The sequence below is a fragment of the Falco rusticolus genome, chromosome 14 (assembly GCF_015220075.1).
Source record: "Falco rusticolus isolate bFalRus1 chromosome 14, bFalRus1.pri, whole genome shotgun sequence".
In the NCBI taxonomy this organism is placed as follows: domain Eukaryota; kingdom Metazoa; phylum Chordata; class Aves; order Falconiformes; family Falconidae; genus Falco; species Falco rusticolus.
Window position 1 is genome coordinate 4614250 of NC_051200.1, and position 26559 is coordinate 4640808.

The window sequence follows — 26559 nt, forward strand, 5'->3', positions numbered from 1 at the left end:
CGTGGGTGGTTTTCAGTTGTGGAATCTTGTCTTGGCCTTTTCTATTTTCTGCCTTTAGGGCACACAAACAACTCTTACCCTCTCACCAAACATCTGCTTGCCCTTACCTTACAAGATTAGGAGAGAGTTTCACACCAGTCTGTTAGATAATGGAGAAATACTGGGTAAGTGTGGCTGGTCTGGTTTCCATTACAGTAGTTGTTGCAGCAATATATGTATGACACTTGCAACTTACAAATTGATTTTTTTCTTTTATTTTTTTGCTTAAGTGCATCTATGTTCTGAGGTAGTAAAACAGAAGTAGTGATGAATATAAAAGACAGCAATAAGATTTTTCTTGAAACCAAAAATAAATCTGATCTTTGTTTAGTAGCTAAGTAAAACATTGTATTGACTACTTTTTTCTTTTTAGGCAGCAGTAAGAGAAACAACATTTCCTAATACTACTTGTGGCTTTGCTATTTCAGATATAATGTATATAATTAAACAGAGACCCTCAACTTATATCAGGATCTACTGTAACCGACTGTCCCCTCTCCTTGTTTGCTGGGACATAGGTACTAGTCTTTACACTGCTCATACTAAGCTCTCAAACACTCAGGCTTTGGGCTACTACTATTGCATTGATAGAGCATGGAAGTACTTCCGAAACCTGCTGGTGTTTCATCAGTTACCTCTGGAGTTCTCATTGTCCTCAGACATACAAAAGGAAAATATGTAGAAATCTGCCTGTGAGAAAGGAACAAAAATTGGACTTCATGTACTTTTTTTTTCTACCATGAGTGACTTGCATTAATATGGGCAGAGTTTGTTTTCATAAAAACACTGACATGATGTAAAAACTGAATCATTTCCCTTAGTTTTTATTCTTTCAACCTTTCTAACCCAGAAGAGTTGTCATTAGCCACAAGATTCTTCCGACTTGTATTGCTATTTAATCACAATCTTCTCATCTGTAGAAATGTTCTTTTGTTATTGTGTGTGACAGGTATAAATCTGGAAATCAAAATGTGTAGTCAGCCTGATAGTATGCACTCGGTTGTTTATTGTGTTTAAACTTGCTGCATCTTCCTGGAAATCTGATATTTCTCAGGTTTTCTGTAATTTCTTTGTGAAATCCTAGCCTCCTTCAGTTGTAGCACTGGAACAAATTCAAGGCTACTAAATACTGATTAAATTCCTTTCCAAAAACTGACTGTAATTAATAACCTATGTAACTAATAACCACATTATTCAGGTCAACTCACATCTTTCACTGCGTAGAACCACCTTTCCACTTACAGATGATGAGTGCTTACTGTGGTTTGCAAAATGTTTAGATCTGCCTGAATGCTAGAGAAGTTGCAGAAATAGTTGTTACTTATTTATACTGAGTTGTTTTAGAAGATTTCAGGGCTTCCTGAAAGGAACCCTGAGGACTCACACTAAAGCCAGAACTGTGTCTCCGTGTGAAGTTGGTGAGAGTTTGGTTGCAGGGGAATCAGGACTTCCTCTGGTGGTTTTTTTTTTTTAAGTAAACAACTTCTTGCTTTGGAGATTCCAGGTTTTCTTCATAAACTAGAATACTACCCTTTTTCCTGTCTAACATCATCTTTGTTACTGGAAAACTTTCCTAACACAATGAAACGATGCTTTAAAAGTTGCATTTAATGTTTGAAGTAGATAAAGAAGTATGTTTTCTTCTAATCGTGCTATTGCATAGTACACTGGGTCCCTGGCAAGCTTTTTAACACAAGAGGAAGGACAATAAACACTGTTATTCGTGTACTTTCAGTATTAAACATTTACAGTGCTTTGGGCTTGGGCTAATTAAAGCCTTTCTTAGCAAAGAAAATAATTTGTTGCCTTATTAAAATTAAACTGCATATGATAAAATGTCTATGTACAGGTAATTTAGGCTTTGAGTTACACTAAGAAATTCTAATAGTGTGTGCAAATGCTGGATAAGTTGATTCTGTTCTGTTTGAGTAGTTAAATGGAGAGAAGATTAGGGCATTTCCCCCTCTGTGAATAGCTGCTTCCAGAGGCATAAAGCTTTTCCCTGTTCCCCACACATGCTTTTGCCCTTACGTAGTCCAGGAAGCTTTTGTGACTACTTAAAAGCTATGTTCTTACATTAAAAAAAAAAATAGTTGCCAGTTGTTTCTTAAATTTTCAGTGAAATTAATGAAAAATTATGAAGAGAGGAGTGTCTTTCCTGTTCTAGAACCTGTGCTCTGATTTCAGCCTGTGTTGTGTGGCCCTGGCTGCAGGATGAGAGTAGAACGTTGCATATTACCTGTGTCTGAAGCTTTTAATTGAGGATATCAAAGTCAGATTATACTCAGAGAGTATCTCTCCCATCTGTGGCAGCCAGTAAAGTACAGTCTCAGCGCTTGTATCAGCATTCACATTGGTTATTTGTGTTCTGTAGTAAGCTTGGACTGTAGAATTTTTGTAAACTCCCAGCATATAACATAGTAATAAGGAAAATATTTACCTCGTGAATGAGTTTGTAATACAAACGCTGTAACAGATCGTTGCAAACGATAAAGAAATTCTAGTCTAAAGAGTTACTATTTCAAAATTGCTGGAAGCTTATTCCCCTGAGGAAAATCCTTTGGAGATGCTGAAGACAGTTACCTAGGGGAGAAACTACGTCTAGTTTGGTTTGGTTTGGTTTGGTTTGGTTTTTTCTAGACTGTAGCCATGCCTGACGCACAGTGATGGCTGCTGCTGGGACCGTGCATTTCCTACACTAAGAACTGGAAGCTCTCTATTTCCAAAATAGAGAGATAAGCATCTAAATAGGCTAGTTACATTGCACAATTAAGAGAGGTAACATATTCTGAATATTCTAATATTATATAACAGGTTTATTTTGATACAGTGACATTTCTTATGAGTGCTAAGTTTTCTTTTATTTGTGAGGAAAGAGGAAGTTTACTGAGAATGTAAATGTTTTACTTTTAGTAATATATACTTGGCTTGCCTTGAAGATTTCCTTGATGGTACATCAATGTGAACACTGCATCTCATTGTTTCTCTCAAAGTCTTAATTAATTAAGAGATTGAAGGGATAAGGTATAGTCTAAGTAGCTAAGTTTGGCTTCTGCCCAAGTGGAATTGATATGAAGGTACATTTGCAAGTTCAGTATGTCAGTCTGTTACGCATTATATTTAAAATATGGTATTATTTGGCATGAGTTTGGGATGGGCCTGTTGTGGATGAAGACCTTCTACAGCTGCATGCAAGTGCCAGTAACACTAAAAACATTATGGGGCCTCTTATTTATTTCATATTTCAAGAGAAAATATTTGTAGGGGAATTTCATAAGGGATATTTAACACTGCTTCTGTCTGTGAAACCGGTATCTTGATTGAAATCTTAGACTTATGGGGAAGGCTAATAAAATATAACTAGTTAAACATCATTTAAAAGCTTTCTGTCTATAAAGCCAAGTGGTCCAAGAGAACGATCATGCACTAGACGTTTTGAAGCCATATCCGTATAGTTACATATAGGCGTCTTTTTTTTCACTTGTCATGGGACCAGTGAAGCCTTGCAGCCTGCGTAACCATGCTTTTGTTCTGTAAACGCTCCTCTTCCCTCAACACCCAAACGATGCTTCATGTTCCTTATGACTCTTTGGGCAGTGTGTGCTACAGATAGCCTCGAGTTAAAGTTTCTGCTGGTAACTCATCCGTCCAAGAATGATAAAAGTCTTGTTGCTTCTGCCCCGAGACAGAAGGACAGACCAACGGATCATAGGGAATCTGAAAGTCTTTTCTCTTGGCATTTTTTTTTTTTAATTACAGTAAGCTTCTGTTCATAGCTTTACATGTTTAAACAGGGGAGGGAGGTTGGGCTTCATCTTTATACACTGTAATTTGCAAGCTTCACCTTTTCCAATAATATCATTGCTCTCCTCCTGTATCGATAATTTGTGCCTCCTTTGTCTAAATTCATAGGCTGCTCTTCTTTAGGAGCATTAAGGTAGAAATTCTAAAGATTCCTCCTTTCTGCAAGGCAAAAAAAAAATCCCAACTTCTAATACTTGTCTTTTTTTTCCTATTTTAATATAGATCTAAACAACACTGAAAAAAACTCAGTCATACCCATCAGATACCTTGTGAGTATACTTCTCTGTGTGTGTGTGCATGTGTCAGTTTTTATATGAACATGTTCAAAGGAAAAAGTCAAGTTTGTCTTTTTGGGACCTGCTGTAATGTCTGTTAAAAACTACAACTGATTTTTGTCAAGGTAGCTAATTTGTACACATTTGTGGTAATTTAAAATGTTTTGAAGTTACCTGTTTTTTTAAACACTTCTTAAAGTATTTCAAACGAATCTGAAATTTCAAAATACAGGAAATGCAACCTTTTAACTTTTGCTAATGTGAACATTAGCATAACTTGGCTGCAAGTTTACAAAGTGGGTTTATACGCATATTTGAAATTCAAATGTTAAAAGTGATTTCAACAGGGTGCCAGTTTTAGGGCAAAACATGCTTTCCCAAAAAGACCTTTTTATCATTACTTTGTTACTTCAGGTAGTATTTTGAACATTCTGATGAGGTTTGTTAGCGTGTTAGAAAGTTGTTCCAGTAAACTGTAAAAGTTCTTAAGTTAGTGTTCAACACAGAATTGAAGTTTGTTGCTTAGTCAGTTGCTTGAAGATCATCTCAGGTATAAAAGCACACGTTTCATCACACAGAAACGATTACTAGATAACATCAGTAGGATGTAATTTTTCAAACACAGTCCTCTTCACACACTGTCTTGCAATCCATTCTGCAACCTAGTTCCGTTTTAAAGACTCAGTATTGATAATCAGTAATAAAATATGAATTTGATATCGTGAAATAATTCTTTAAATCATGACAGTACTGCTATAATTTATTGTGTTATTTGCATCTTATTGGGGCTTAGATGACAAGAGGAGCAGGTCCCGATCCTTTTAGATACGGTAAAAAAAAAAAAGGGACAGCTCTTACCCCAGAGACTTCAGTTCACTACTGCCTGGGTGCAATAAGCAAAAGTGGAAAATACCAGTGGAAAAATGAGATAATTGCAATAAGTACATATTAATAGATACCATTAGTCAATACAGATTTCATTAGAAAGTAGTAAGGAATTCAGTATGTGAAAATATGATTTTCAGTTCTTTGTTGTACTAACATGTACACAGAAAATACTCTGAAAATTTTATGATTTTTCAGTGTTATACAGTGTTATAAGTCCTAAACTGCTTAAATATGTTATAAAATTAATGTACAGGAGATTAAATTAAATGGAGAAGTTAATTTCTTTTTATAGTATGGGTCAGCCCAGAACACTGGCTAAAAAATTTAAGTAAATACGAGCCCATTACTCTCCTCCCCTTCTAAATTAGATCTCTGTTATTAGCGAGTATTTTTTTTTACCAGCAGGACTACTGAAAAAGGTACTACTCAGCCTGAATAAAAGCTGTAGTAACTGTCTCATTATATTAGATTGTTTGCATTAGTCCAACAAAGTCTGCTTTTTATCCAAGTCATCGTGTCTGGTCATATGTTTTTTGTTGGGAAGTGAGTAGCGGGGTGAGTTCTCCGTGGGTTTATTTTAACATGTAGCATCATGGCTCATCGGCATGCACCGAGGTTTTCTTACTGTAATCTTAGCACTATGGCTGGCTTTTGTTTTAAATACAGCTTAACTTCTGCTTTTGGAGCACTGAATTAACTGGAATGAAAATACCATACAAATTTGTAATACAAAGCAGTAAACCTTCATTTTAGAGAACTGGAGCTTAGGGAAGTGAAATGATTGTTCTTCTGCTGAGGTTTGTCTGTTTGCTGAACCCTTGATGATGATGAGGTTAACTAGAGAAGAATCACAGAATCATTTAGGTTGCAAAAGACTTCTGAGATCATCAAGTCCAACTGTTAACCCAGGGCTGCCAAGTCCATCACTATACCGTGTCCCTAAGCACCGTGCATCCATGTGTATTTTAAACACTTCCAGGGATGGTGATTCCACCGCCTCCCTGGGCAGCCTGTCCCAGTGCGTGACCACCCTTTCAGTGAAGACATTTTTCCTAAAATTAATAAAATGATAGAATAAGCATATACATTTTGAAAAGAACATAACACTCACTTTTTATTAAAAAGAATATGCAGAATACTCTTTTTTTTTTTTCCCTGAGCAAGTCTGAGCTTAGTTTAGTGTATTATTCTGTCATTCAATGGTAATTTTACTCTATAGAATTAATTAAAAAAAATAATGTGGTGATCATGTTATTTCAAGTATCTGCAGATCTTTTAATCTTACATTACAATAACTGTTGATACTGGCTACATCACAACTGCAGATGTTGGAATTCTTACTTAAAAACCCAACAGCCTATTAATAAATTTCTGTTAATGCTGTGACTAGCAGTTGTCTTATTTAACCTGAACTGTTAATTGTAGCCCCTCTTAGCACCTGAGGGTGCCAGATATGTGCACAGAAGTGCATTTTGAGGTATACCCACTTTCTTTTAATTCCCGATAGAGCTGTGAACATTCTCTGGCTCTCTTGGGTTCTGCTTGTCAGATTCTGTCCATGAAAGACTGGGCTTTGCCATAAGCTAGTCGGCGCTACTCACTCCCCTACGTGTCTGAGGTGCTGCTCCTTTGTTAGTGCACCTGTGCTTTTACTGTTCCTGCTGTGTGCATTGCTCATGATGTGTTTGCATGCCATCAGGATGAAGATAAGAACCAGTATTTTTCAGGTGCCGTTGCAGAGCAGTGGGCTAGCCACAGCTGTGGCTTGCTGTGATGCTTTTGCTTTTTTCCCCACTCAGCTTCGGTCTTTATTCAGGCCCAGTTCTTAATGAGGGAAGATTTCTGACATGGAGACAAAATTTTGCCAAATTGTGCTTCGTTTTGAGTTGGATTAAATTGGTCAAATTGGATTTCAGTTTCCATACCTGGAGTTTTGAAATGCATATATCAAATTAGTTGTTGGAGGGGAAACGCAAAGCTGTGTAATCCCTTTCCGAGTGTCTGATATTCATAGTTGAAAAGTAATAGATTAGAAATTCAGTTAATAAGAGGCAAAATTAGTAAATCAGGTTTTGAATATTATATAGTTTTTTGATTACAACATGTAGACTCAGTATCAAGATACATTTTAATCTGAGTATAAATCGATGTAATATTCTGAAAAGCAGTAATCTACTGTATCTTTTCTCTGTAGTACAAATATTTAGGGGGAAAACAACTGTTGACCTTTCCCATAATTAAGCAATTGTAGCGTTACTCAAGTAGCTTAAACACAATATTATGATGTGAAGGACAGACTTCGTCTCAACAGCCCTGAACTATTCAAACAGAGATAGGGGGGAAGAGTCTTTGAAAAGTAAATATTTGTGGATGCAGCAAACAAGTACGAAAAAGATGCATCCTCTTTTGTCTTCAGAGCAGTACGCTGCTGCACCATGTAGTGTACGTGCCTCAAATCAGTTACTTCAGTCTCCTTTGTCTTGATGCATTTGAAGTGAACTCTTAGAAGGACTAAAACTAATGGATTGACTGCAATAGTACTAATTTAATTCTTTTTTCTTTTTTTTTTTTTTTTTTTCTCTGCTCCCTGCTTGGCTCTGGTCTTCACCCACAGGTGTCCACTGTTGGCTCTCAAAGGTTACTAAAATTTTAGCAGCTGCTCTGAAAAAGAACAACCTAAGCTTCACTTACTGTCGTTTCTTCCTACGCCATACTGCACTGCTGCTTTGCTCTTGCCTGCTTCAGAACACAATAAGAGATTGTCTTTTTTTAAATACCTGCAATGAAACTTAGGCTAGAAGTATGTGCCATTCTCTTGCTGCCTGTGTACTTGTTAATATCTGTGTACAGTATGCTTGTATTTATTCCATGGTATTTTCTTACCAATGCTAAGAAGAAAAAGGCTATGGCAAAACGTTTAAAAGCTAAACCCATCTCGGACAAACCTGGGAGCCCCTACCGTTCTGTCACTCATCTTGACTCACTAGCAAACATAAACATTCCTGGAGCAGACACGTTGGACAAGTTGTTTGACCATGCTTTAGCAAAATTTGGGAAGAAGGACTGTCTCGGGACCAGAGAAATACTGAGTGAAGAAAATGAAATGCAACCAAATGGAAAAGTGTTCAAAAAGGTAAAACTTAATTCTTACTTGGTTTTGAGCTGCTTTGCATCAGCCTCAACAATGGAAGTCTCCTTAGAGGTCTTCCTTAATTATCACCTTATGATATAAAACATCCTTTTAATGCTTGTTAAAGAATAACAGAGTAAAGGACGCACTATTTATTTTACTTCAAGCAAAATGAAAGCAATTTTTTTTCTTTTAATGAACAGCTTACGTGTGTGTGCTTGTGGGGTTATGACCCCAACGCACATAAGCCTGTAGAGTTGTACCAGCAGCTTCTTGTCATCACAATGTGGTTTTTTTCCTCACCAGTTAATTTTAGGAGCGTACAGATGGTTATCCTATGAGGAAGTAAATGAGAAAATGAATCGCTTGGGGAGTGGCCTGACTGCCATGGGACTGACCCCAAAGAGCACTGTTGTCATTTTCTGTGAGACCCGAGCAGAATGGATGATTGTAGCTCTAACCTGCTTCAAGTACAACTTTCCACGTGAGTGCTGAACTTTACTTCTCGTGTATTTTAGAACCCTTTCTCACTACTGGTTTGGTGGTTAAGCATTTTGAATCTGCCAATCCTGTCACTGATGGTATAAGAATTCCATAAACTTACTTTGCCTGTGGTCTGATTCTTAGAAGTGTCCAGTCTACTCTATGCGTTGTGGAGATCCCTAAAATTAACTTGCTCGTACTTTGAGACTATTTTTTCTGATTTTTATTGTAGTAACATGCTAGATGTTAGAATGACAGAACAGTACCATTACTATTAAGATTATTTTAAAAATACTTTGAAGGTGTCAGTAGTTGCATTTCTCCCGCCAAAATGGGGAATGTTTTTATAGTATTTTCTGTCTGTATCCTGACTTAGGCGTCCGAAACATGAAATGGTTATTAGAAGAGAGAAGAATGGTAAAGTAATCAAAATCATATGCTAGTCTGAGAGGTTCTGGTGACATTATTAAGCTGCTAAAGTTGATTGCAATTATGTATATGGGGTTTTCTTTTTTTGAAATGTTATTTAAGCTGACAGAAATCTGTGATCTGACTTAATGCACACAAACTTCTCCAAGAAGTGGCAAAGGTTACTGTGCACTCACATGCCCAGTCCACATACAACACACTAGGACCCGTAGCTTATTTTTGTTGCCGCCTTATGTTTTCACTTGCACTAGGCTGCCCTCTTCTTCTTCCAGTAGTACTAGTAGTAGCTGACCGTGTGAGAAGGTCATACAGTAGAGTATGGAGACAGGCTGCTAAAGGGCAACAAAAGAAGAGCCGACATTGCTGCTGAAGAGGAGAGGATGGTTAATTTGGTCTCGATCCTCATGTTTTGAGAAGCAGGAAGAATCAGCTATATAACATTACTCTCTTTTTGTCCCTTCCACATGAACGTTAAATTCCTTTAATGATTAATGGTCTTTGGAGGTTAGACTTTGAGACAGCAGACAATACTAAAGTAAGATATTTTTTTTCAAGAGAGATGATGGGAAGAGGTGAACCCCTTAGTGCCTGTGAGGCACTTAACAGCATCACTGTAGCTAGGCAGGGTTAAAAATAATCTAGCAACGTGAAGAACGTTCTGATTCTCTGCCTTGCCCCCATCAATAATTTCATGGGAGCAAGCAGAGTAGCTGACGCTGCTGAAAGAGCTTCTTGTAGGAGTGCATAGCTTTAAGCCGTGACTGGTGCCCTGAGACGTTTAGTGTCACCTCTCCCCCGAGTTCTGGCTGCAAAGAGAGCTCAGGGCAGAACGCATTCTCAGTTGCTTCCTCTGTGATTGCTTAGTGCATTACTGTTGGGTTTTGGTGGGTATCTTTGTTCTGATGATTTCTTCTATACACTAGAATATTTGTTGGAAGGGACCTACAGCAATCATCTAGTCCAACTGCCTGACCAGTTCAGGGCTGACCAAAAGTTAAAGCACGTTGTTAAGAGCATTGTCCATTTATGCCTGTTACACAGTGACAGGCTTGGGGAATTGACCGAAGGAAACCTGTCACAGTGTCTGACCACCTGATCTGTAAAGAAATGCTTCCTATACAGCCATCTACCTTGTTCCAGAGGTCTCTTGTGGCATAAAATTCTGATACGGAAAAATTAAAAAGCTGTTTCGTTTCCAAATTAGAAAATTCCCCATGGAGCAGATTTTTTCCCCCTCTCCTCCTGCAGTGCTTTCCAGTAAGCTAAAGCAAGAGCTTTTGCATTTAATATTACTTTAACCTTCTTTTTTCATGTTCTCTCTCCCTCCCCTTACTGTAACAGTTGTTACATTGTATGCCACCCTGGGTGAAGAGGCAGTAACCTATGGTCTCAATGAGTGTGGAGCATCATATCTGGTCACTAGCACAGAACTTCTTGAGAGCAAACTTAAGGTAATTTGTTACCAACCTCACCTGCTACAAGCAATCCTATAATAATTTTACAGTGCATTCGGTGCTGAAAATTTCATTTCTCTCCTATAGACTGCACTGTCACAAGTCTCCTGTCTTAAACATATCATTTATGTGGACAAGAAGACTATCAATAAATTGGAATACCCTGATAATGTGGAGATTCATAGTATGCAGACAGTAGAAGAGCTGGGAGCCAAACCAGAAAACTGTAAGTGAATCACTTCTCAGAGAACGAATCAAGCAACATTAACAGTGAAATAAGACTTAGGTTAAGAGGGATGTGTAGAGAAAAAAAACACACCCCATGCAGGTCTCTAACACAAAGGCAGTGGCAGATTGCCAGTTCACCCTCTGGCTTCTTGTAAATAAATGGAAAATTTGTTTGATCTCTATTTATTGTCCTGCACCTTTGTTAAAGTGTCAGCTGTTTCAGGATAAAACTGTATTTTTCATTTCATAACCAGAATGAATTTTAAGACTCCAACTTTGTTTTAGGAAGTGAACTAGAATGTAGTGCAGCATTCCATTTTCTGCTACTCTTACCTTTTATTCATCCTGTTTTCACTGGTTTTCCTAAGAAAAATGGAGAAAGCACATGAGGCTTTTTTTTTGCTTATTGGCTTGGAAATGTCTTTTTTCCTAACCAATCTGTAGCTAAAAAGCACCTCGGGCTAGAGGAATAACCATTGCATCCCTTTTGACAATGGGCAGCCAGGAGCAACTATAAACATTTGCTTTAAAGAAGGAAAAAAGAACCCTGATCACCTCTTTTCCTTAAATCAGCAGTGTGTGCTCAGCCAGATCTCCTTTCTTGTGAGTTAGAGGAGATAAACTGGCAAAATAGCTTTTTGCAGGGAAGCACACATTTGTTACAACTGTTTATTTTCGATCAGCTTAAGGTAGGCATAGGAACCAGCAGTTACCCTGAGGGCTGCTGGTTTATTGTGGTGGTTTTTCCCTAAAAAAACTGCTTCCCTTGCAGACACTTCTGCTGCCTCTCTAGCTGTGAAAGCCATGAAAGCAAATTATTTTCATCCTAAGAATAAATGCCAAGGGATTAAAACAAAAGTCAAAAGTCAAGTGTTGTAAGCTTGCTGCTTTTCCACTAATTAGCAGCTTAGCTGAGGGAAAGTTCGTTTTTTTTTTAAAAAAAAAAAATTCTTAGCTCTACAGCCTTGAGTTTGGAAGAGTAATTGACAGAAAAGCTGATTTGCAGCTTTCTGGGGTTTTTGGTTTTTTTCTCAACCTGTTGTTTCTCTCCAGTACTGTATTTCTCCCCTTCACTGCCCTTGACAGGTTTACTTGGCCTTCAGAAGGCTGCTTCTGCGAAACTTTCAGTCAGCTGTAAGATGTAAGGGCAAAAGAATCACCCAGGTTGTGTAGATGCCCAAATATTGGTCATTCTTTTCAAAATCTCCCTTCCCCTTGAAAACAAGACCACTCCGCTCTTCATCACTGACTTCTGCATCCACCACTGACCACTTAGCAGCACATTGTGCTTGGCCTTGCTGAGGCACCTGTTTCACACTGGTTGATTACATTGTCACATTGATTAATTACAGAAATAACAATTTAGAAAGTATATAAGGATCAATAACCATTTTCCTCCTGCATTTTGTAGCAAGCATTCTGCCAAGCAGACCTGTTCCTACAGACTTGGCTTTAGTAATGTACACCAGTGGCTCTACTGGGAGACCTAAAGGAGTGATGATGATGCATAAAAACTTAATAGCTGGAATGACAGGACAGTGCGAGAGAATACCTGGACTGGGGTAAGAAACACTTAGTTGTCATGTGTACAGGCAGATAAAACAGAACCTCTGAAAGATGGAAGTTAATAGAAGGCCTGTTGCTGGCATTGGGCGTTACCAAATTTCTTGGTTTTATTGTGAGCCTACTACTTTTAATTTATAAGAAATGTATCTTGTGTTTGTGAATTTACCCTGTGGTTTGAAAAGTATGCCCTTTAGCTCATCTCACGTGCTGTTTCTACATATATTTTTTAAAATTATTATTATTATTACCCTTAGCTTTTAGGTCTGTGATGGATGTTTGCACTCTTGTGCATCAGAAGGTACCGCCAGATAAGGAGGTTCCTCATCTTGTCAAACTTGGGAATTTTTTTTTAATATGTTTTCAAGCAGCTAGAAGCACTTCAGGAAGTATGTCAGAGCCTACCGCTTCCACTGGTCTAGAGACACCACTGTTGGATGGATAGTGCACATGCTGCAGAATCTGCTCAAGTACACTTCACTAAGTGAGCGGAAAAGTAATAAATTGCACCTTAATGGTAGTAAAACCAACTGCAAATTCCCTCATGTTAACATTTTGAGGAAATTTTTCATGAATGTGGATATGTGTCGCTGCATTCACGAAGGGTTTAATAGCTGGAATAAGCTATGTTGCTAAACTCCTTTTGTGATAGGATATAAACCCAGTTCTGACCTGATGCTGAAAGCTTCTGTTAAGTGACAGCTCTGAGTTTCTTGCTGAGAAATCTCTTGAGAAATTATCTCCTGAAATAAGCCTCAGTACTTCAGTAATCAGCTCTCTTTCTACTAATATATTTTAGAAGGAGATACTGTGATGACTGTCAAGGATTTGTAAACCATTGGTGATTATTTTAAAATAGTGATTTCATCCTTAATTTTGTACGTGGGATGAAATTTCCCACAAGGAGAGGAAAGTGGAACATTAAGAAATCATTGAACTTCCTAGAAAACAAGGCAAATCCTGTAATTTATACCAATTTCCATAAGGTAGGATTTTCCCCACTTCGTTTATAAACTGTGATTTGAAATCACACCCTTCTCGTGTGCAAAATAAGAAGCCTCACTTGTGATCCATCTCTTGCAAACAGTAGCAACTAAGCACACAATAAAACTGTTAGTATTTTCCATCCGCTTGTGCATCATTGTTAATTATAGACAATCCTTTCCTTTCCTAGACCCAAGGATACTTACATTGGTTATTTGCCTTTGGCCCATGTATTAGAATTGACAGCAGAAATTTCTTGCATCACTTACGGCTGCAGGATTGGCTATTCCTCTCCGCTCACACTATCAGATCAGGTGAGGGGCGGGAGGGAAACAAAAGCAAACTTCAGCTTTTGCAGTCTGCGTCCTCCTTGCTTAGCTATCCTCTTTCGCTAAAGAATCGCTGGCGTATACGACACGCTACAGAAATGGTAGTTTTCTTTTCAGAAACGTTCCAGGTGAACTACAGCAGCAGTCATACCATAGAATTTTTATTAAAACCTTTACTTTTATGATACTTAGGAAATCTGAAAGAAAACCTAATAAACGTATGTTGCGTTATCCACTGGATATCAGTGTAAAAACAGCTATCGATAGAGTTTTTGAAGTGATTTTAAGGGTTTGGTCTCACTTTATCAGTTTTTCATCCAGTTACTGTAGATCTTCTATTTAGCCCTTTTTCCATTTAACAATCAAGATACATAAGAGCAAGTTAAGCTGGAAAAGAATGTTCTGTATGTTTTGCTGGTATAGAGGTGGCGTCAGGCAAAAAAAAAAACCTCCCAGAGGAAGATGGAGGAAAGCAAGTATTAGAGGGAGGAAGCGAGAGAAAGACATAAAAAGTGGACTTAACCAGGTTGGGCTCGTGAAACATCTAGTATTTTGGTTGAATTTGTTGTTAATCTTACCTACTTTTTCCATCACAATGGGGGAAAAAAGAATTTACACGGGAAATATTTTTTTGAGGGATGGGAAAGAGATTTAAACAAATTACAAGCTGATACAGGTCCCTCTTTTAAGTCCTCTTCTAAAGAGCTGCTTGGTGTTCAGCTTCATAAATGGATATTTTTCCTTGTTACAGTCAAGTAAAATCAAGAAGGGAAGCAAAGGAGACTGCACTGTACTTAAGCCTACACTGATGGCAGCTGTGCCTGTAAGTATGCAGAAGCAGATATGTTTAGAAAAAAAATGATGCTTCCTATCTTGCTAGAAAAATCTATTTAATAACACTTTTTTTTTTCCCTCTTCACATGTAAGTAACTATCACTAATAGGGAAAAAGCAGAATATAGAAATTCTGGTTGTCACTAGTTGAACTGAGTACTGGTGCTGCAGATAAGCACAAGAATAAACGTGTGCTAAAGCCAAGACCCTTTTTGATCCAAAACTGTAAATACATTTTACTAGTTACAAGTTTTACCAGGCTACCGATACAACAACGGGATGCAGAAAGTCTTTGATATTCACAGTGTGAAACTTCTTTTTGCACAGGGAGAAAGCCAGGTGGCTTTGGCTAAGATGGTCACCGTAAGGATATCAGTTGCAGAACTCGGCAAGTGAGGCTGCGCTGCCATAGCTGTCGGCGTGCTCAGTCTCAGCTGCTTGTCTCCAAAGTCATTCTTGCTGTTCTTAGGGTGAGCAGGCCATGCTTGGTCTCCTCACGCAAGAAAAAATGATCTGGTGACTGTAACTCCTATCGCTTTTGTAACTTAGGATGGGCTTTGGGTGACCAGGCTTCTGCATTCCACAAGGTCTTAGTGCTGTCTGAAAAATACACAAGAGTTTGCGTCTTTCTAATGCAAAAACCTTCCTCCCGTGTCCTGGGATCACATGGGCTGCTTTTATGATTGTATCACACCTGTGGCTCACCACACTGGTAGCACCAGCTTCTGCCACGTGGTGGGGGGGGGGTGAGCAGGAGGATCTTACCTGGTTTAAGAACAGTGAGCTTTCCTTGTGTTTGGTTGCTTGCAGCACCTTTTATGAATAGCCAAGAGTTTTCAATTGCTCGCATTTTTTTGTTTTATAAAATAATAGTCATGTATATAGGCTTGTTCTTTTTCTTGATAATTGAGTAAAAATTATGATGTCTGAGAACTCCAGCTTTTTGGAAAATACAAATTTAAATTGATTTCCTGGGGGAAATTCAAATGCTAGACTACTGACAAAACACATGTAAATTTTAAATACAATCATAATCCCTCTTGGAAGGATTTTTTTGGTATGGGTTTTTTTTGGCACATGCAGACAGCTTCATATGAACTGCAGAACAGTGATAATGCTGAACCCACCTAAATGTCTCGATTCTACGGACTTACTATCACAAAGAAGTTGGAGAAAAACCAAAACTGAAACTGATGATCCATTTTCAATTGACAGCGTATAGGATCTAGAGTTCAACAAGCTACAGCAAAGAGGAAAAACCTTCAGAAAGCCCCAGCAGGAACAACACTTCCATAATGTCATCTAATAAATATTTCTCTCTCTAGAACTATTTTTTTTATCGTCAAAATATTGTAACATCAGCAGTGATTAGAATGTATAAGGAATGAAATGGAAAATAATTCTAACAGAATCCAGAGACACAAGTATTTCTAAATACTTGATACAATCGGAACACTGTAATAAGGGTTAATAGTCCCTTCTAGCCTTTGTAATTATGAATACCTTGTCATGCCTCTGTATTCTTTCAAAGAAGGTACAATTAATTCTGCTTTAAGATATCTGTCTGGCTTTTGGGAATATTAGATGATACTCTGCAGGTAAACTGTGCTGAAAATTGTGCATGGTCTTTTTGAAATTTTAGTTTGTCTAAATCCCAGTTATGGATACTTGAAGGAACTAATCAAAAACAGTAATGAGAGTTGTTTCTACTAAGACTTTAATATTTTGATCTCTGATATTTCATCATTTTCATAGCTTTCTTCTCAATTTTAATTTGACCGTTGTTAGAAAGCACATAAATATTTCAAAGCATTGTGCTCTGTAACAAACTCAGAGCCAATCCTTAAACTTCTGTTAAGTACTTCACCAGTCTGAACATTATTTATTTTAAGTTCTGTGTATTTTAGTGATCATAAGCTTATTATTTTAATGGAAATTCATTTCTTGTCGATGACAGAATTGTGGTTTTTTTTGTCAAGTAACTAACTACTAGAGCCATGTTGCTTTGAAAGTTGAAAAACCTCTCGGAAAAGGCAGTGGTGAAATGAAATCCTTTAGTTCGTTCCCTTGGGCTTACCAATTGCCATGGATAAAGTACAGCATCGAGACCAAGCACGATAGGCCTTGCATGGTGTGTACCCACCGTTAGCAAAGGGATTTAGCTAAGCTTGAATTCAAAATTTTCTAGATCAGTTTGTCACGTTTGAAGTACAGATTAAAGTGTTAATAAAGCTATGGTATGTTACCCAAGATTTGTAGCTGTGGTTGATAGAGAAGACGTCTTCAGAACGCGGGGTGGAAAGTATTTTAACACCAAATCTAAGGTTCAGACAGCCATTTGAGAAATGCAAGGGGTACCAGGAATTACTGCAGAATGCCTTAAGACCCACAATGGTTACTCCGTTACTTGCCCTTGACTTAACCTGTCTGCCTAATTGAAGGCAAGTTTTCTAATATAAGGCGTGTACTACAGCACGAGGGTTCTTCCTTCTAGTGATACTGCTGTGAGAGGAGAAAAGTAAGGCTAAGTCACTAATTTTCTGCTGCATTTTTGATATTTCATTCCACCCATTTCAAATAGCTCCAAGCTGTGACGGTCTATAAATTGAGTAATTGATCACACATTAAAAACATTACAGTTAAGCATTGACTATTTTTAAAGAACTTTATTTTTAACAAGGAATTTAATTTATACGTGCTAGCCTATTCTGTGTGGTAATTTTTCTTGCTTTTTTAACACTTTGTAGGAAATAATGGACAGAATTTATAAAAACGTAATGAGTAAAGTTCAAGAGATGAACTATATTCAGAGAACTCTGTTCAAGATAGGCTATGACTACAAACTGGAACAAATCAAGAGGGGATACGATGCGCCTCTGTGTAACTTGTAAGTATAATTCTCAGTCCAAGTGTACCTTTTTCCTTGTGACTTGACAGTCTAAAAGAATAATCGTCTAAGCGATCTGACATCAGACAGTTCTCATCCAACATGCGAATATAATCCAATGGCTAACTGAAATAATCCAAGTTCTTACTGGAAATGGATAAGATATTTAACGGTAGAAATGACTAATCTTCAGGACAGATGACTAGTTGGTTTCCATTGCTCTTTTCTTTATTTAGTAATAAAATTGGAATGTTTGTTCAGTTAAGTTACAGGAATTTTGCCATCTTCAAGTGTTCCACAAGAGGTAACATTTTTGATTGTCCCTGCTGTCCACTAAAATCTGTGAATAATGACTGAGTTAATTTTTAAGGTGTTCCAAATAGGAAGGTTTGTGTCTTTTCATTTTCGTAAAAGTGAACAGAGTGAAAAATTTAATGCTTTTTTCCTTCTTTCAAGACTGTTATTTAAAAAAGTAAAGGCACTACTGGGAGGGAACGTCCGTATGATGCTTTCTGGAGGAGCACCACTCTCGCCTCAAACACAAAGATTCATGAACATCTGTTTTTGCTGTCCTGTTGGTCAAGGCTATGGACTAACAGAAACATGCGGAGCTGGAACAATTACAGAAGGTAGTTAAAACACTTCTGGACATAGACAATTTAAGGTATAGATAGATATGAGGGTTTGTGGGTTTTTTTAAGGTCAAAATAGCTGTAGTTTTTAATTGCAATAAAGTAACCCGAGATAAGCTACTGCCTTATATGTGGTTTGAGTTTATACTTCAGACAACAAAAATCTTTGTATTCTTCCTTTTTCTCTCCCTAAGTGGCTGATTACAGCACAGGCAGAGTTGGAGCTCCTCTTATTTGCTGCGAAATAAAATTGAGAGACTGGCAAGAAGGTGAGAGGATTAAGTGTTTTTATTTCAGAGTAACTAATTTAACCACAGCTTAGCTGGTTTCTTTGCCTACCTGCTTAGCTTGTGTAGCATACAAAGTAATTGTGTATCTTTGATAATAGTCATCAATTTGTGTGCATTAACTTCCAAGACTGAAGTTTCAAAATACGTTCTTGGCAGCAGAATATACAAGTTAAAAATAACTGTGTGGGGATTTTCTTGTTTTCAGGGGGCTATACTAATAAAGACAAGCCTAATCCTAGAGGAGAAATTGTAATTGGTGGACCTAATGTCTCAATGGGATATTTTAAAAATGAAGAGAAGACAACAGAAGAATTCTCCATTGATGAGAACGGTCAGAGATGGTTCTGTACAGGAGATATAGGGGAATTTCATCCAGATGGGTGTCTGCAGATCATAGGTGGGTCTCAATTTTTGATCTCATCACTTATTACAAGATCTTGACTAAACATCATTATAAGCATGCTGTTAACCCTGCTGCTTTGCAAGGGCTAATCTACTTAAGGTTACCTGCTCGCAGAATCCCAGTGTAAAAACCACATTCCCAAAAGTCCTCACAGCTGTAGGAAAATTTTGGAAGTGGTGCCATTATCACTATCTAAATTTAGCACATGGACTTTAAAGAATAAATGTAAGATTAATTTTTGGTACCAATTACAAAGCTTTAAAATCGGAGTCCCTATCACTTCCATACAAGTTGTGTGACAAGAAGTATAGTGCTATATAAACCTTATAGAAGCATATATAAAGTTGGCAGGATACGTACATGCTATTAGCTGCTTAAAATTTTTAATAAGGTGCTTTAATTCATGTTTATTAAGAATCTTGCATAGCATTGCACAAAATACGTATCTAGTGGCTTTGCAAACGAGTCTGTAGAAATGCAAAAGTTTAAATGGATCAAGTTTGGGTTTTTTTCCCCTCTCCCCTCAACTCCTAGATCGCAAGAAAGACTTGGTAAAGCTACAAGCAGGAGAATATGTATCTCTCGGCAAAGTAGAGGCAGCCCTGAAGAACTGTCCATTGATTGACAATATCTGTGCTTATGCCAAAAGGTAAGAGTGGTATTAATTTAGAAACTCCATTTAGGGTAAACATGGAATATAGGCTCTGACCCACTTCTCTGATGATATACTATAGTTTTCCATGGTTTCCACTGAACAACCCCCCCCTTACCAGAGCACAGGTTATAAACATCATCTCTGAAGTAGCACAGGTACCAAAATTTCCCAAAACCCGAAGAAATTACCAATGTGTTTCTGTTAGCGTTTCTCCTATCCACTCCAGTTCCATCCCATCCCAGAACAGTATCATTATATTTAGCATCTATTATGGCTTTCTGTCAGAATACCAGAGAAAAGTTTATCTGGACACTTTGTACCTGATCCAGAGCTCTCCACTGAGTCTGGGAAACTGTCCCAGTCCCCCCTCTCCCTCCCCTCAACTTAAACACGCTACATGAAGAGACTTAGCTAAACAGTAGCTGTAGCTGGGAGGCTAAACAGAGAGGTGCACTTGTAAAATTACAGCAAAGCATGATACTGATAAAACCTAATGCTGTAAACCAACTTAGAGTATCTTTGGTAAGTCATCGGTTGTTAAGACTGAATATACAAGAAGGATGCTGTATGGGGAAACAACTACAGTTCAAAAAGCACTCTGGATCTGCGTATCTAACATTAAGTAAGCATTTCATGTTCTGAAATGGAAGCCTCAACTGTTTGGGTTTTTCCTTCCTTCTTTCTCTTGCCACCCTGTGGTAGTGACCAGTCTTACGTGATCAGTTTTGTGGTCCCTAATCAGAAGAAGCTGACTGCATTAGCTGAGCAGAAAGGCATCAGCGGAACCTGGGTAGATATTTGTAACAATCCTACAATGGAAGCTGAAATACTGCGAGAGATTAAAGAAGTGGCAAACAAGAGTAAGTAAAGCGGTGTATTGCGCTAGCCAATCTCACAGTGCATATCCAGCAAAAATCTTACCCTCTGAAGTTATCCTAACTGCTCTTCCTTCTTCCTGTTGCCTCTGTATCTGCCACAACTTCATATCAGAGGCAAAGACCCACATCAAGTTGTTGCCTGTTATCCGAGGAATTGACATACTTTCTAGTCATTTTTAAAAAAAAAAAAAAAAATCAGATTTTTTTTTTCCAATTAAATTCTAGAGAGAGGTTGCTTGTCTAATATAGTTAAAATAAGATCCAAAAGAGCTGTCAGTTTGGAAGGAAAGTCACAAGACACTTGCTAGTAAGAAAACTAGTTAAGCAAGAGATTTCAAAGATATTTTTTTTCCCCACACAACTTCGTCCCTGACAGTTTCGAACAACCACGATCCTTGTGGTTGTAATGGCTTAAAAGCCTGCTACTCCTTGCTGTAGTACTGAGTGATCGAAAGCCCCATCAATCCTTTACAGGGCCAAACAATTAACAAACTAGCTGGGGAAAAAGTCTCTAAGCACTTGACACTGTATCTGAGGGAAATAGGCACACAGTAAGCACTGCCTCTTGAACTTTAGAGATTCTGCCTTTTGAAACAAACAAACAAAAAAATAAACAGGAATGAAAGACACTATTAAGTCTTGCCTTAAAAAAAAATAATAAATCAGTCCATAGGTCTCAGACTTGGGTTTAAACATTTCAGTGTTTTTCTATCATGAACTAGGCAAATTACTATGCATACACATTCCTTATACCTTCTAGGTAGTAATATACCACTGAGAGATAATGAATTTGAAACTTCTTTAAAAACTATTTTAAAGAGATTGTTCTCATTTTTAGCAGATCATGCATCCTCATCATAAGCAGGCGTATAACTAAATAACAGAACGTTGCCAGTTTGAAGTCAGAGAGACAGGAGAGCTCCTGGGGACAGACTTACAGCCAGAGATCCTATGTTTGGCCAAGAAGCCAAGTGACAGGACAAGAGGAAACAGCCTGAAGTTGCACCCAGGGGAGGTTTAGGTTGGACATTAGGAAAAAAATCTTCACCAAAAGGGTGGTCAGGCACTGGCACAGGCTGCCCAGGGAAGCGGTGCAGTCACCATCCCTGGAGGTGTTTAAAAGACGTGCAGGTGTGGCGCTTAGGGACATGGTTTGGTGGTGGCCTTGGCAGTGTTGGGTTAATGGTTGGACTTGATCTTGAAGGTCTTTTCCAGCCTAAATGATCCTGTGATCCTGGAGGCTGTGCTGCCACAGGTGTCCTACAAGTTGAGCTGCACGTCTGTGCGTGTGGGATCCCCTTACAGGCCGACATGCAGGAGCTGGCAGCAAAGTCCATCACATCTGGCACACACACGGCAGCTCCCTGCCCTGTTCCCGATGTCCCTGCCCTTCTCCCCGAAGCAGTTACCTACCTCCTCCATCTCTTAACCCTCCTTGGCCCCTTGCCTGGGCGGGAGATAGAAGCAGCTTTGGTTGCGGTGGGGCTGGTGAACGTGCCAAGCCACTGCTTCTCACTGAAGGGCGAGTAGGTGACTAATGTAAGAAATCCAGGGAAGTCCCTTTATTTTGAACTCTAAACAAACTCCTAGGAAGGAAAAATTAGGGGTGGGGGAATCATTCAACCATGGAAAGTACAGAAGTACTTCATTATAATTTAAATATGAAGCACATACAGCTTAGTCTGAGTCAATAGAGTTATTGCTATGTTCCTACAGTAAAGATACAACTCTGCGTGTATCCTGTTGTGACAGTAGTCTCAGATCTTCAGGCTACAAACTCCTTTGTTGCAAGCTTTAATTTTTACGCTGTCCCATCCAATACAGCTCTTAAGTGTTGTTAGAATATTTGCACACTAAACCCAGCACTCAGCAGTGGTACAAGATTAAATTTGCTTGTGGCCCTTCTGTAAAGTTACTTCATGAAGTAGGACACCCTATTATACAAGCTACAGGGTGCTCACCTTAGATTTTTAGGTAGCATGAATTAGTATTTCATTTAGCTGTGTGATCGTACTCATGCTTTTGTTTCTTCTTGTCCCTGCAGTGAAATTGGAAAGGTTTGAAATACCCATCAAAGTACGGTTAAGCCCTGAACCATGGACCCCGGAGACCGGGTTAGTAACAGATGCTTTCAAGCTGAAGAGGAAAGAACTGAAAAACCATTACCTCAATGACATCGAAAGAATGTACGGAGGCAAATAAACAAGTCATGCTGACCAGAAAGTTGTGCAGATGGTTCCTTCTCATGCCTTTGGATGTCTGTGTATACTGTAGATACCACATGTGCAGAAAATACACCAAATGATGGATGTTTCTGTACTCTCCATGGAGTATAACAGAGAATATCTTAGACTCCAAATTCCTGATTATTAGCAGATTAGATGCTATGGTCTTCATAAAGTTTCACGTGATCATCTCCAGTTTTGAGACAGACATCATTATGTGAAGCAGTATGACCAGGTAATTCTATTATTATTGTTTCTCTAGCATATTCACAGTGCTTGCAATTTCTCTTTAATTCAGTCTGAAATCTGGCCTGTATTTCAAAGAGAAAAATTAATGTAATTGTGATGATTCTTCTGTCATAGTAAGATACTCACTGAGGGAAGGAAAAAAGTATTTGGAGTCTACCCTTCTCCATTTAAAAACAAAACCAAGATGACAACGTTAGTCAAGAACTTGCTAGAGATCACTAATAACACACAGCTTGAGAACGGAGGGGCTCTTCTGCACATCAGTTAGTTTCCTGAATATTTACAGTGCCTAAAAAGGAATATAAAGTACACTTACTGAAATAAAGGTGAACTGAAAAGCTTTCTAAACAAAGTTATTTGAAATTTCATTCAAGAGCATTGAATTAACTGTATTTTAATTGAAGCAGAGCTTTCCACTAGGACACGGCATAACAGAAAACAAAGACCTGCTCTGCTACAGGAGGTGCCGATGAGAAATCATCACCTGAATGCAGAATGCAAAACTTGCATCTCGACTGGCAAACAGTTGTCTAAGCAGATTTGAAGCTCAAAGGAGTTGTGGCGGTTTTTCGTTTGGATTTTGTTGAGGGTTGATTGGTGGTTTTATTTTTAAGGCACTGATCCTCTAGACCTTCGCATACATGTGAGTAACGGTACAGGTTACCTGTATGTAATTTAGAGGATCAGGTTCTGAACGCCAGTGTTCACTTTATGGAAAGGTATTTCCGTTCACCTTTTAAATACGGTAAGCATAACAAGGCAACCAAAACCCAACGGTAGTTTCCCCATGTAGCCTTGTTTTACTTAAAGAAAAGTAGTCTGTGACCAGGGGATCTTCGTTTTATGGAACTTGTAAAAAGGGACAAATCACTCTTTACAGAAATGCATTATAAAAACATTCTCTTATTAACTGGAAGTCACAGGTGTGAAGAAATGGGAAGATACAATTTAATGGTCCATCATTTTGTGTGCAGAATCCTGTACTGTGTCTTCTTTTGACTTGTAACTGAGCTCCCGCATCCCTGCTAGCTCTTCACACTTGAACCATAAGTGCTGTAAAAAAGTGGAGGCTCTTGATACTGTTCTACTTTGCACTTTCTTAATCGTTTTATATATGTTGCTTACATTTTGTACAGCTGTGGCCCTCAACTGCTATATATTACAAATTCATTTTAAAGTATTTATAGATTTCTATTCATAATATTTGTGTTGTGTATATGATGGTTGAAGAGAAAAATTATTTGGTATTGTCACTGTACAGAAAGTAAAAGATTTTGTACGATGCTTCTCTGAAACACACTAGCTTGCAATTTCAGGGCAAGTTTTTCCTTTATTGCATGTATGTGTATTTTTCCTTTTTCCAGTTCAAACTGATTTTGGCAAAAATAAATCATGGCTATATACTCATTAACTAAACCATCCCTTCTCCTTGGGACCAACTTCAGACTTCCCCATGCATAACTTTCTCTGGCCAGTCCAGAGCACTGCCAGCTCATCTTCCAAGAGCCTTGGGGAAGGAAAGGGAAAAAGAAAATGTGATTATGAAGCTGACTGTCTTAGTTGTGAATGCAACTACAGCAGCCACTAAAAAGACGGAGGAAATAGCTTTTCTAAAAAATAATTATTTTTTTTTTAAGACACATATAGCTGGTTTACGACAACAGGAAATACTTCTGTACCAGCAGCAGCTTTTTAAATGACTGTCCTGGAGCTACGTTACCAATTTTTCAGTGTTCAAAATTGGTCACTATTAAGTAGCCTTTAGTCAGCCTGTTAGCATCACAAAGTTAAATACATGTAAGAAAGTTACTTGCACTCAAGTCGGTGAGCAGGTTGTACTTTTTTTTTTTAAAACCATAAATGTATTTATATGAAATGTATTTTATCTAGACTGCAGGTATCTTCTGTGTCTTGGTTGACTGAGGATTGCTATTTTCAATATATACATACACCATGTTAACATTTCAAAAGTGGAATACAATTTAAATGGTTCAACAATTTTGTGAGTCTTGTTTTCTGAAAGATCTTGCGTATTGCACAGATTGCCTCATGTTCTCCCTGACACCGAGCGAACCTTAGAAGAACTGCTCAAAAGAAACAATAAGTACACATGCAGACGTTGAGAACAAAACTAGGCCCACCCTAGGCTTTTCTTTTAAGAAATAAAGTAAACATGGATGTGTCACAAAAGACAACTCGATACACATCAGCTTTTGGGGCATATTTGGAGAAGGGGAAGGATTACATCAGGCTGCCTTCAAATACGGGGGTTATTTGCAAATCTAACACTTGCAGTTTGGTAAGAATTTTATCCTTATTTTTAATGAATTTAAATTATTTTGTGACAGAGCTTGTGGAGAGGAACGAAACAATGAGCAGGGATGTCCTTCTCACCATTAAAAATAGGGAACTAGGATGCAGATGAAGTGATAGACTATGGCCTCAAAACTATTGTGTCGTGTTTACAGATGATACCCTGGGCTCGACTGAAAGGACATCTGCTGTGGGACTGAAGTGTGAGGGAGAGGTTCATTTACTAAATGTCAGTGTTCCAGAAAGTTCAGAGTAGCTGCAACTTCTTCAGAAAGCAGGTTCAGAATTCAAAATAATCCTCCTAAGTCTGAGAAAAAAGTTCAAAGAGAAACAAAATCCCGTTTGGGCACGTCTGATACAAGATTATATTTAGGTCAAAAAACATGGGATATCTAGAGAAAGCCAGAGTATAACCAGTAACTGGGACTAGTTGGCTTAACATATGAAGGAAGATTATTGACGAGTGTAGGTGGCCTGAAGGAGAATGGCACGCGGCAAAAGATTATTAACCTTGACCTACACCCAGCGTTACCCTAACAAAGGCACAAAAGAGCTGTCACCAGTGGAAGAGGAGGTAGTTTTAAGTGGCATTTACAATCCGACATTTGAAAAGAAACACAGAGCTTGAACACAGTTCCTTCCTAACTACGGAACTAGTGGCTCAAGATTGCTGCCACTGAAAGGCTTCAGAGCCTCCGTCGATGAAGGTTAAACAAACATCTTTTGGGGACAGCTTTGACACAGAACCTTGGGTGGGGGCTGGAAGAGGAGACCTGGTTCCTGTACATAATGCAACAGTGATGTGGCACGTAACAGGTGTCATTAATTGGTTTGAAAGGGAAAAAAAAACAAACCCCCAAACTGAGAAAGCAGTAAGTTACTCCCTTAAGAGCAGGTGAGGTGGTGTTTAACCAACCTGATACAATTTTAGCGCCCTTTATAACTTCTGAGAACTTTGAGCATAAGGTGATACTGTGAGTGCCTGCCAGGTAAGAGTTGAGAACATGGGTCACAAATTTTCAGTCATGAAACCCAAAAACAACCAAACAGACCCAAAACCTAATTCTATCACATCCCAGAATGGCAGTTTCAAATAATGACGTTGCATTCTAATGATAAATTAGTTGTGTGCTGCACTTACAGGCAACAGAAAAATAAATTCTCGTTATGTATTTGGTATTGGGGGGGGGATTTGGGGGGTGGTGGGGGTGGTTTTTTATGGTTTTTGTTTTGTGCTTATTTTTTTACTGAGCCTGCCCTAATGGCTAAGCTTGATTTACTCTCATGTACATAGATTTCCCCTTTGCAGGCTAAAATTTAAACATTAGAAACTCAAAAATAACAAATCTTGTGCTTCTTTTGCCTAAGATACCACAAAGATTATTTATAAAGTACAATCAGTAAAACTTGCAGTCACTGCTTAGATGGAATTGAGCACATAAAGTAAAAAAAGCGTGAACTTACCTGGATTAATAAACAAAATGCATTTCCAGTTAACTCAGCACTGCTACAGAGTAGATTATTGATGGCTTTTTTTTTTTTTTTTTTTTTTAATATGACAGGATTGCATCAGCCACGGAGGAATAGG

The 26559-nt window shown here is 38.3% G+C and overlaps 1 protein-coding gene across 3 annotated transcripts in view; it reads left to right on the top strand.

Moving 5' to 3' along the window:
• ACSL4 (acyl-CoA synthetase long chain family member 4) overlaps positions 1–24657 on the top strand; it is a 41845-nt gene extending 17188 nt beyond the window's left edge. The window contains exons 3-17 of one of the 3 annotated variants that reach the window (XM_037408205.1): positions 4066–4112; positions 7621–8139; positions 8443–8620; positions 10390–10499; positions 10590–10728; positions 12142–12292; positions 13468–13591; positions 14358–14429; positions 17187–17326; positions 17783–17955; positions 18153–18227; positions 18454–18645; positions 19186–19300; positions 20009–20166; positions 22229–24657. In XM_037408205.1, the coding sequence (XP_037264102.1) occupies positions 7789–8139; positions 8443–8620; positions 10390–10499; positions 10590–10728; positions 12142–12292; positions 13468–13591; positions 14358–14429; positions 17187–17326; positions 17783–17955; positions 18153–18227; positions 18454–18645; positions 19186–19300; positions 20009–20166; positions 22229–22386 (2136 nt within the window). In that variant the 5' untranslated portion in view covers positions 4066–4112; positions 7621–7788 and the 3' untranslated portion in view covers positions 22387–24657. The remainder of the gene's footprint in view (positions 1–4065; positions 4113–7620; positions 8140–8442; positions 8621–10389; positions 10500–10589; positions 10729–12141; positions 12293–13467; positions 13592–14357; positions 14430–17186; positions 17327–17782; positions 17956–18152; positions 18228–18453; positions 18646–19185; positions 19301–20008; positions 20167–22228) is intronic. The other 2 variants (XM_037408206.1, XM_037408207.1) reach the window with 2 other exon arrangements.
• Positions 24658–26559: the final 1902 nt, after the last annotated feature.